Consider the following 12,127-nt stretch of genomic DNA (forward strand, 5'->3'; position numbering starts at 1 on the left):
CATGCCCGTGGCTTTCAGACTGTGGAGATGAACTGAGGGAAAGCTGTCAGTTGTTCGCTCACTTTACTGTCTCTCATCAAATCTTCTTCAAGAATCACAGCGAGACATTTGGCAGGCACAATGACAGCGTCGCTTACCAACTGCTTTCGCAAAGTTTCTTCAACTACCCACGATTTTCTCGTTCCGCGCTCACACCCACTCGCTCTGTCTCAGGCAGATTTCCTGGGCTTATTTCACTCAGGATGAATGAAAGCAGAGCTAGGTGGTCACATCACTTAATGGGGAGGCTTAGTCATTATATATACAGTGTCACTAGAAAGAGTAGATCAAAAACAGAACGGGGCCATTACAGCGCTAACACGCTAACCTCCGAAACAAAGCGTTCCCATTCTGCTAGTGTTTAAAGACCCCTTGGAGTCTCCTCCGAGTTTACAGCCTCACTGATTTATGGAGGGAAAACAAGCGAGCCGTATCCTCTCCTAAGCTTGCCGAGGCCACAGTCACACTGGAGTACGTTAGCAGAATCAGCGGAGGCCCGTTTTGACGCCACCATGTTATCAACTGTTCTGTCAGATGTTTTAGTTGTGTGGATATACTGACGCTAAACAGACAGCCTATTGATCAGCCTATTTTGTTTGAAAATTCGTTCTCATATAGAAGATAATATCAAAGTTGTCAAACTTGAGTTTTACACAAAATGTACTATAAAGAATATTTACATGTATGCATTTTGTAAATGATTTTGTTGTTTTCTCGCTTGTTTTCAGTCAAATCAATAGAATACCAATAGGTATTTAATATATACGTTGCAAACGCCATTTAGAGATCACATGACCAACAGTACTTTTGCTTAGTGAAATAACAAATAAGACCTGACTATTATAAAGCATCAATAAACAAAACATATTTCCATTTAATGGTACCCAAAAAATGACACGATTATGCTGATACTGGTTGCTACCTCAAACCTCTTTGAGAGAGATATGAAGGTCACGTGTTCTCCTCGGGGTGTCTGTGTGAATAATGTCAAATAAAAGAGCATTCCATTCCACAACAGCACGTTACACAGGTCACACATTAGGCATAACTGCGTGCGTGTATGTGTGCGCGGTTGCATAACTGACCTACTCTCCAGCGGCACATTGCTGCCCAGGACCCAGCTGTCCTGCAGCGGCACCGACTCGGGCGTGGTTTGCAGTTCGGCGGGGAGGGCGGCCGGAGGGGCCGGGCTCACGTTCCTGCGGCTGCTCAGAGAGTTGTGGTTCAGAGCTGTCACCGAAGGCTGCTGCTTGTGCGGGGGCGGCACCGGTGGCAGTGTGGAATGGGCCTGATGGTGGTGATTGGACGGTTGCTCTGCAGAAACAAACACAGGAAACTGGGTTAACCAATGGCGGGGCGGCGCACAGATGCGGCCGGTAATTAATCGTGGCAGTTAGGCAAATGTGTCTGAACGAATGTGCTTTTGCCAAAGAACATCTGGGACATATTACAGCAGAGTGATGATGACTTTAACCGTTTGCTACCCACTCCCACCAGCTGTCTGACTGCTGCCTAAATAATGAGCTGATGAGGTTGACGATGACACATATGCATCCTGTACATACATAAACATATGATTGAGACAAATTAAAAAGCCACATTTTGGATGTCCCGGGGACCCTGGGGTGCTTATCCGCCATAATTGCAGTAAACGCGCCCTTGGGTTTGTTCGCACTAACAAGAACTGTATGAAGCAGCAGAGTTTGGAACGGTGGAGGATTTGAGTCAAGTAGGCGCTTCATTACTCCAGCTTAAGACTCGGTTTCAGATCTGATTACTGCGGTTGCAATGCAAATGACCCATCTGCCCTGCAGTCAGTTCCAAACACTGAACACCACATAGGAAATCTTTCAATCTCAAAGTCAGGTTACAATCGTTTAGTTGTATTAATTATACCGTTCAAGTATTTGGCAAAGCCGTGACAACTAAACCGAGTTGTCAGTATAACTTTTGCTGCACTTGCCAATGGTGCGGCCATAAATATTTCTTACCGGCAATGAAATGATTTATTCCATACAATTATTTTGCTGTTTTTCCTTGTGTATGTGTGACAAAATGCAGTCACTGTGTCACTCACAGCATCATATAAGAGACGAGCCAGCACCTGTCACCCTTGGAAACTGCACCTGTCACAAAACGCCAAGGCGCATCATGATTTTGTTCCCTATATTTTTGTTATAATGTGAGAAATATGAGTCCCCACCTGCTGAATATAAACTTTAGACATCCTAGATAAACTCGGCCGGTAAATTTGAGTTGTTATAAAACGCATGAGTCATGACATCTTCATCAAAAGTTTGTGTGTGTTTAATTTGAATTCGATTGAACACATGCGTTATATAGATGTTCCTAATAAAATCACCAGCCAGCTGGTAAGTCACATTTAGCTTGGTAAATGTTCATTTTGGTCCCATGGCATAAACGTTTTTTCTTCTTTCTCCTAAAGACTTCAGTGCATCAGACTCTCGCTATCTCATTGCCATATCAGATCCTTAAAACCATCTTTGTAAGCTCCTTAGCACACAAACCTCTCCGACCGTAGTGCAGGGGTGAGAAAAACGTGAGGTGGAAAGTTTTAAGTACAGATTACGCTGTGTATTTACCATGAGTTCATTACGGGCTACATCAACTTTTGAGTCAGGGATCCTACGTGGTGAGCGGTTTTCCCATTTTCCACATTGACAGAGATCGTGTCCTCATCTAAACCTCTGGCGAGTCAAATCGAGAAAGCGAGTGAAAGAGCGAATGAGATTACATGCTGTAACCTGAGGCCACGAAATCATTTTTCCTCGAACACAGATAAGAGGGAACACAGGGATACATATGCGAAGCATCACTTCCAGAAAGACAAAACCATTGCTCAACTTCCTGCGTTCTCGCTGTTACTCATATGGCTGTCTTTGTCGGCACTTTGATATGGCGGGGTCGCTATATGTGCTAAGCTGAATTCCAAACCGGGACTGAGTAAGCATACAAAGCACTGCGGATTGAAGAAGCAGATTTGGAGTGAAGCTGCTGTGTTGGTTGAAAGTAACACGTGTATGCATGCATCAGATTACTTCCGTAACCTTTTCATTAAAGTAATGCATTTCTGCTTAATATGTTTTATAAGGTACGTATATCTTTGCACACGTTTCAGAATAACAGTACACTCAAAAATAATGGAATCAAAATTGAACTTTGAATTCAATTGCAAATAATTTGTAATACATTAAAAAATATTATTGTTTTTTATAATTGTATTAGTATTTATAATAATATTTTATTTAATTTGCTTTGTAAATTTAAGAAAATAATACATTAGCACACTTATAATTATTATTATGACTTTGAGATGCAGACATATACGCTACCTAAAGATCAAAAGGAGTGTATTAACATAATTAGTTACAAAGACATAATGAAAAATTAAACATTGCAACATTATATATTAAAGTAACATTTCCCACAACTGTGCAGCAGAACAGTTTTCCTCTGGTCCGACAGGGTCATTTTATACAGTTTTGACCTTTTCTTGTGCTACTTGTACATGTCTGTTCCAGTCATCTCAACTTCTGCTCTCGTGGAGCCTCTGAAGACATACATTCTCGCAGATTATAGTATTTTATAGCATTATATCTTTGAAAAGGGTGCTGACCTCACTGTCATCCTCAGCTCTTCATCATTCCTTTCGCCTGTTTTATACCCAAATGGTGCAACAATCTGAGTATAAATGTCACCCAGGCTTGCTAGACCTAGCTAGATAAAGGCCTTAGGAGGGTATTTTTCACAAGAGGAAAATATGACGCTGCTATGATTCTGTGTTTCAGGTGTGTCTTGCTGATCCTGAATCAAAGAGCTAACTCAATAGAAGTTCAGTCCACCCCCACAGTATAGTGGGATGCAGTCGACTCTGTTCAAGGAAATGTGTGCAGAACACAGGAAAGAAGGAAGCAAGGTGTGCTGAGAGGCTAAATAAAGAAGACATATGCTGTATGGTTTGCTAAAGGCAACATACAGATACACGAGTGCGAATCTGGTGGGAATCGCAACACATCTACCTTCTGGCTTTTGTCTAGGGTCTGTACAAATATATCTCCCCTAAAAGTCATCTGCACAGACACACAGAACCTCAGGATGGGCTGTAACCCAGACAAAAACAGGGATTGATCTATTCTTTGACCAAAACAAAGCGAGTACCTGAAACACAGAGGCAAGAGTGCAGACAGCTTTCAGATTGGATTCTCATAACATCCTTAAGGGAGAGCTTTCGTGCATTTCCAAAGTCCGTGTGTGCATGTTCTATTGGGTCCTATGTGCTTTGCAGCCGGCAGTTTGAAAAGGCAAAACAGCGAAATCACATACACTGGTGGGAGAGGAAAGAGGGACTGTTGAGCCTGTTAAAATTCAATTTCCAGTCTCCTCTGGAACTGATGGCGCACGGTACCGCTCACTCCCATGATAATCAGACAGTCAGACACAAAATCATTCTGGGAAAGTCACTCTTCTGTACTCAATTCTCGTCTTCTCCCGCAAGTAAACACAACACCACATATTTCCTGAGTCATTATGTCTGGGGAGGATACACATTTGAAGAAGGGCGGCCGAAATTTAGACCCAGAACATAAAAATCGCAATGTGGCTCTACTGTGATCACAGGAGAAATCTCTTCAAAATTTCCCAGGGCCATTTTAAATGAAAGACTATAAATATATGCTATAAATAACAGAACTTTAAAAAAAACCAAATACATATTGAGGTTAACCCACGCATCAATATACAAAGGAGAAATAGCTAGTTTAGTTCATGGCAAGATCGGATATATACCACAGACATACAAATAATACGAATAGAACTGAGAATAAAAATAAGATATGCATGCTATATTGTGTATACAGCTGAAGGAAGTTAGCTCGCTAGCTGTTCAGCCCTGACTTCACAATATAATCTTAATCCATGTTTTTATTTAATCCAAATATCTCCAAAACAAGATAACAAAATCAATAAAACACATATTAAAGCTTGTTTTCAGATGTTTTAAGATTATTCAAGACATTTCAAGATTTTCCTTTTCCATTGGATCAACCTGATGTTTCTATTCTGGGCTAATTATTCAGTCCAATTCATCCATTTCCAAAACATTTTGGAACAATTATATATATAAAAAAGATCTCGAGTAACATTCAGTCAACTAATTCTGTATGTGTAAATATATATATATATATATATATCATCACAGAAGGTTGAGCTGAGATGTGATACAGCGAAAGACTTCAAAATCGTATTTTATAGCCCCTGGCTGTTTTTGCCTGGGTAGCAGTTGTTAAATGAAATAAACATTAAACGGATAAATAAAGAGTGGGAGGAGATGATCAAGTGGGTTGATTCGACACTCTCAGCCTTTCCAGCAATTGCTCACCTTATCTCTATTTCATATCAGCAAGGAAAACATACATAATGCATTAAGATAGACAATGTGCCTGAAAACACACGCACACACAGAAACTTTTTGGGGTTGGGTGGGGGACAACTTTATGGCCCTTGTCTGAGACAGCTCTCCAATACGTCTCCATTACCATGCCATATGTTTGCAACACAGGTGCCATTCCAGAGCGTGGATGGACATTTGTCAAGCAGCAGGACCTTTTAGTCTCCTCGCGCCTGTCTCTCCCCAGGGATTCGGTGTGCGGACCCTTAACATGCCAACTAACACTGACTTAAGCCCCCTCTCTGACCTCTAGACCTGACCCCTCTTACACATACACTCCCTCCTCTGGTGACGGCAGAAGGGCAGTGTAACCCAGTCTGGGTTCCTCTCTCCCTCTGGATGAATGGGAGAAGCTAGTGATAGGGGAGTCAGTCTGGTCAATAACAGTGCCTGACGGCGGGGCAGTGAGATGAATGAGACAGATGCGAGTTTTACTGCCCGAGCATTGAAACGTGATCATTGACGGATGGCTTGCTTGCCGTAACTCATCATACTCCTGTGCTTCAAAATCCTTTAAGAGCCCTTTTGAATATGATTTCACAGTCAGACCTGAAATTACAGCCGCTGCAGTTTGTCTTCAAAATGGAGACGAGTGATAGAAATATAATAAAAAACCAGATAATAATGAAGGTGTAGTTTATCTGTACCAACACATCTCAGGCCGAGCTTGTATTTCGGAGACGGTTCATCAGACATACAGGACGTGTGTGTAAGAGGTCACGAAAACGAACGCTTTAATGCCCTGACACCCCAAGTGTCAGTGCTTATTTATTTGCACTGTCAAACACTACATTACCTCACATGCCCTTCACACGCACCTGTCAGGGAGGCCTGTCATATCGAACATCTATCCTCCTTTTTGTCTTTTCTCAATTCTCATTTTGTAAACCTCTGCTCCTGAAAGAAGCTATACAAAAGAAAGGCCTAAGTCGCTCAATAGGGAGCGTCCATCAACCTCCATCAATGTCTCTTTGCTGTGTCTACTCACAATGGCCGTGTCAGGTGAGGGGGGGGGGGGGGGGGGTTGGGGAGGGTGGGCGCGGCGTAGTCGGAATGCAGTTTCTTGTTTGGGAAAAAGAGGAATGAATGACTGCAAAGCTAAATGGGGCTTTGATAGAGTTGTGTATCCTGTGAGAGGCAGACAGTCAATGGACGACAGAGCTTTAGAGACGGGCAGGCAACGGGCCAGGAGAAAAACTGGCAGAAGGGCTAGAGGGTTTACACTGTTTGGACCTCCCCAGTAAGACGTTCCTGAGATTAATGACAAGTAATATCACACGAGCAAGACTGCATTTATATTGATTATCAGCCGTAGGCATGAAGATGAAGTCATGCAGATATTCAATACAAAGCGTGAAAGCCAATATTGCTTCCATAAAAAGTCATATAAACAAAAGCATAAATCACTCAAAAATAACAATTCTGTAATCATTTATTAACCCTCATGTCATTCAAAACAGGTATATGATTCTTTCTATGTTATCTACCATTATTTTAAATGAACAATTATCCCAAACACATTAAGGTTTTCAATGTACCATCGCCCACATGCTGGTGTCGGAACTCTTGAAACATGGCTTGGCCAATCAAATGAAAGGTCAGGAACTAACTATTGTATAATTATGTGACATACTTTATGTCACCGTGAGGAAGGTTACGTTCTTATCAACTGAGATGCAGGGATTCGAGAAACTCTGGACGGATAGGGTTGTGTCTCTCTGAGTGTTAGCATCTCTGATATCTAGAGCACATCTCCACCAAAATAAAAATCCACCATAGAGAGGCCGGTGTTCTTTCACTGTCCCAGATGATCAAAAACAGGCTTGAAATAACAAAGACCATGTTACAAAATCAAGAACTTTATGATTGTTTGGTGCACCTGGACATGCAGAGTTGTGCGGGTACATAAAATGAACACTAAGACGCTTTGTCAGGAGTTTTTTCTTTTCATTCCCTCAAGACGAGGTGACAACGTGACTATTTTTTACCTAAAGAAATGAGAAGTTCAATAATACTTTATTTTACTGCGGCATGCCTGGCATTATGATAAGTAGGATTACGCCGCTTCCAAACTGAAAGGCTGCAAAATGTCAGCTCTCCGTCGTCAATATGTGTCAAGATGCTAAATTGACATTTCAAAAGCGCACCAGTCGTTGAAAGCTAAAGCCGTCATTCGGGGGGCTTGACAGTAATGGAGGGAAAGGTTATTTGTCAACAATGTTGCGGCCTGTCATGTTTCACCTTGCAGAACTTCTCTCTATTTCATCGGCGAGGGGGATTAATGCGAACCGACGTGGGGAGGGGGCGGCCATGTGAAGAGCTGAGTGACATATCAAACTTCCTCACAGATAAACATATTACACCAAGATGATTCGCATCGCTGGAATACAATGCAACCACGACAGACGTGTCAAGACTTCTTTTAGCGGCACAGAGCGGAAACGTCACATCTCATGGTGTGAAAGAATGGGCGAAAGAAAGTGATGGCAGAGGTGCAAGCTTCTTTAGAAATAAGGCCTAACATTGGATGTATTTAACTTAAAATTTAAAGAAACAGTTCACCCAAAATAAAATGTTGCCACTATTTACTTTAACACCTCAGTTTTTATTAAATCCACTGTATAAATCTGTTCTTCACACAAAGCTACTGTCAATTTACGAATATTTCGACTGTAGCACACAAATTATATGCATTACCTCACGGTGCTTTTGTATTTTGGAGCTTGGCATTTAAAGTAATTATTTACCATCTTATAAATTACATGAACAACATTAGGAAAATGATGGTTTAAAAGAAGCCACATACAAGAAGCCTTTGATTATATGAAACAAAACGTAGTCAGTAGAGGTTCACTTGTCTCTGTTTGAAAGTTGAATGCAAATGCAAACCAAACTTTTTGTCCGAGGAGCGTATTTACGTCTGATGAGCGTGATTGCTCGGGGTGAGAGTGATTGTGTTGGACAAAAAAATAGGGAGCAGGTTACAAATGAAATGTTTTCTTGCTGCTGAATGGGACTGAAAAAACAGCACCGCTTGATTATCTTAAAGCCAGAGCTAAACAAAAGCAGATGCTTGACACTAGACTATCGTTTTTTGATGGGAGGCTAAAATGGCCGTTTTCATCCAAAGGAAAGATCAAGCCTTTGCCACCGTATGCAGGCCATCATGTCTTTGTGTGGGATCTGGCCGAGACACTGTGTTCTCTGATCAGCGACCCAGACAGAATTGAAAATGCCTCTTTTGTGAAGCGTCTATGGCTGACAGGTGTGTGTGTTTTTTTATGTGGGGGGTGCAAGGATGTGGCTGGGGGGCCCAGTATGGGTGCATCGAAGAGGAGACATCTATTTCTCAAAAAAAGGAGGTAAAAAAAGAAAAAGTTTGGTGATTCAAGGTCTCTCCTGCTGTCTTTTTCTATTTTGCCACTGCCGGTGTGGGCTTCTGGCCTCTAACAGCCAATTTAGCATCAACCCCCAACAGAGAACAGCCATTACCAAAGAGTAATGAACACAGGCAGAAGGAACAACTCACCATTTGGCTCACTGGGCAAAATTTCGACCAGTCTGTGTCACTGTGGGAGATATGTGGGCTCCCACCAACAAAGAACAGCAGACGATGGCTTTGGATGGTTATTAATGGCGGTTCGTCTGAGGTAAAGTAGGAGCCAACGTTTCGGGGAAATTTTAGGTCAAGCGAAAGAGTTCTGCGCTCCCGCTCGCTCTTGTCAAACATTCGGACAGTGTGCTATTTATAACAGATAAATATCAGCAGGTTGTGACATTTATCTGCCAGGCTGTCTATGATTTTCCGGGGGACAAAGTGGTTTTTAAATATTGACAAGCTCAAGGGCGAATCATTACTGGAGATCAATGGAAACTTCACTACGCAGAGAAAGAAGGAAAGGGAGTATTTTATGGAAGTTATGAAAATGAGGAAAAGGGAGAAGAGAGAAACAAAGAAATGTAATTACACTACACGGAAGGTTGTGAATTTCTCAAACTGTCAAAGGCAGTAAGAGGCAATTCAAGATGTACCAATGACGTGGAGGAAGTCTGACATTAATCCTCAGCCTCAGAGCTGAATTGCAGGTTCATAATTCGACGTAATTCAGAGTAATTGCTGTGGGGTTTAGAGGGATATTATTTCTTTTTTCCACTTTGATGAGTCCCCTGATATTACCACTTGGAGGTGAATTAAAGTGCAAGGTTGTAGTTCTGAGGCAATAATGCATGAGTTGAAATGGTATATGAAATTACACGCAACACCAAATTGAATGTAGAGCCGTGATAAACAGCACCCTATTGAAGATGAGAAAATGAGCGGAAATGCGTTGCCCTTTAAACAACCTCAGGCTTATTGTCTTTTGCTCGCCAAATATGAAAATGTGGAAAAATGAAAAACAAAACACTAAACACACAAAACGAAACAAAACAAAACAAAACAAGTTATAGTAGATCAGTAACATGCAAAAGGGAACAGATTACAACCAGACTGCCATTCATGTTTTTAATGGAAAGTGGAGGAACATCATTCCAGATCGTTGAGGGACAATTTGACTACAGGTATTTGAACAAAGAGGCAGCTTTTTCTTGGCTCTCTTTAAAGCCAGTGACCAGCAAAAAGCCTCAGCGAACCCCCAGTGAATAAGCTCAAGGTGAAGGTTTCACTCGGTCAGAGTGATCACTCACAAGCTGATGGGCAAGCTAATCGCTAGCTGTGCCAGGTGTCGGACAACCCATTTCCTTGTGTGACACGTGCACTTCACAGGAAGAATAAGCATTATGTAAAACGCTGCTGATGAAACATTTTGGGTGGTAATGTTTTTTTAATGAGCAGGTGAGAACGAGTTTGTTCGCTGTAGCCGACAGACGCCGAGCCCCACGCGGCAGACAAACATGGATGCGCATGTGCACACACACAGGCCTTTTAATGAGGAGAGCAGGGTTGTGTTACACTGAACTGTAACTGACATAGAGTTGTGCTCCCAATTACATCCAACTGGCAGAAGGGGAGAGTGGGCTCTTCCTAACAGTACAATGTAGTAAATGTTACAGACAGGCTGACAGAAAGACGCATTGTGGTGTCAAAATGACTCCACGCAACCATAGTGCAACTGCACACAAACTTCCAACAAGAGCATACATGAGGTTGTCTTCTCAATGGAACCCAATATTAATCTTTAACCTTAAAATCTATTATTAATGCCCCATTGTTGCAGTAGCTTTTATACAGTAAAGTGAGGACGGACATAATAATTTTTGAATTGTTGAGTGGTAAAAAAACACAATTACTATAGTATTAAATAAAGTATAAAGTACCGTGATTTAGCAGAGACCAAAAAAGTTAAACAAATCAAAACTATCTGATGTTGTAGCTTGTTTAAAGTAGCCTCCCTTTGCCTGGATTACAGCTCTTAATCTTGGCAATCTCTCAACTAACTTTGAGGCATTCACCTGGGACGCTTTTCTAACTGGAATTCCAATATGTGCTGGGCACTTGGCTGCTTTTCCTTCACTTTCCGATCCAGCTCATTTAAAAACAATGCTTAAGATTTATCGTACACCACTTATTGCTAAATTAAGCACCAAAGCTTTAGATTGAACTGTTTGTTATTGATAGTCAGAAACATACTGTATACTTGGTTAAAATGTTCTTAACTTATATAGTTTTAATATTAAATGATATAATAATATAATAAATACATTTACCCTTGAACAAAGTGTAATGAGTTGTGCAAGGCTAGCGGTGAAGACCTAACTGAAACGCCTCTAAGACCGAACTTCTCCCACAATGTATTTTCAGTTATGTTATCCTGATCTAACCCCCGACACCTCCATTTACCAGAAAAGCACCCTTTGATACAACAGTGCTTCTGATCCGAATCCAGCCCTGATTCATCAACTTTTACAGTTCAAATAAACGGTTATTGTTACTATTCAACTGTTGCTGCCCTCCCTCTGGATCATTCTGAAATCTCTCACAGCCAGATCTCTCTCCCCGTTCACCTCCTATTTTGAGAACGTTGGGAAGAAAGAGGAGAAATAAAGAAGCCAGAAAGACAGAAACAGTGGGAGCTTAAGCAACCCGCGTGGCATGAGTGAACAAGGCACGGGAGTTGGGCTCCTCCATCGGCTCCGGTAAACGTTATTGGAATTCCTGTGCTATAAAATTGCTGCTTTCATGCCCGCTGCACCTGACAATAGCAATCGGTGCGTGAGGGAAGAGGAGCTCGACAGGCCAGGCGACCCAAGGCTCAGTTTCAGAGAGTCTGCACCACGGTACACTGGCAGCTTCACTCGGCCCCCCGGCTGGCTAATTGACAACAAGAGTCCATGTTGGATGGGTTACGCAGAGGGAGGGAAATCGCTCTCGACGGACATAGCTTTTGTTCGCTGACTTTCTGTCCATCTCCTTGATGTCTATTGTGTGTTTTGAGTGGGTCTTGACCGGCTGACAACAAAACAGGACGTGTTGATGGCGTGGCCCCCTTTTCTGAACATGTATTAAAAAAAGGTTATAAATAGAAGTTTGCAGGATACATTTGCCACTAGGGGTAAATTCTACACATATGATAAATACCAAAAATAATTTAGCAACTGTTTGAAGTTTTGCCTTATCAGCCA

At 41.8% G+C, this 12,127-nt stretch overlaps 1 protein-coding gene across 1 annotated transcript in view; it reads right to left on the minus strand.

Annotated features, from left to right (window-relative positions):
- tenm3 (teneurin transmembrane protein 3) overlaps nucleotides 1–12,127 on the minus strand; it is a gene marked incomplete at its 5' end in the record, with an annotated part of 193,533 nt that overhangs the window by 99,324 nt on the left and 82,082 nt on the right. Inside the window, one exon of the mRNA XM_079462768.1 lies at nucleotides 1,125–1,353. Within this exon, the coding sequence (XP_079318894.1) occupies nucleotides 1,125–1,353 (229 nt within the window). The remainder of the gene's footprint in view (nucleotides 1–1,124; nucleotides 1,354–12,127) is intronic.

The sequence above is a fragment of the Barbatula barbatula genome (assembly GCF_947034865.1).
Source record: "Barbatula barbatula genome assembly, chromosome: 8".
Lineage (NCBI taxonomy): Eukaryota > Metazoa > Chordata > Actinopteri > Cypriniformes > Nemacheilidae > Barbatula > Barbatula barbatula.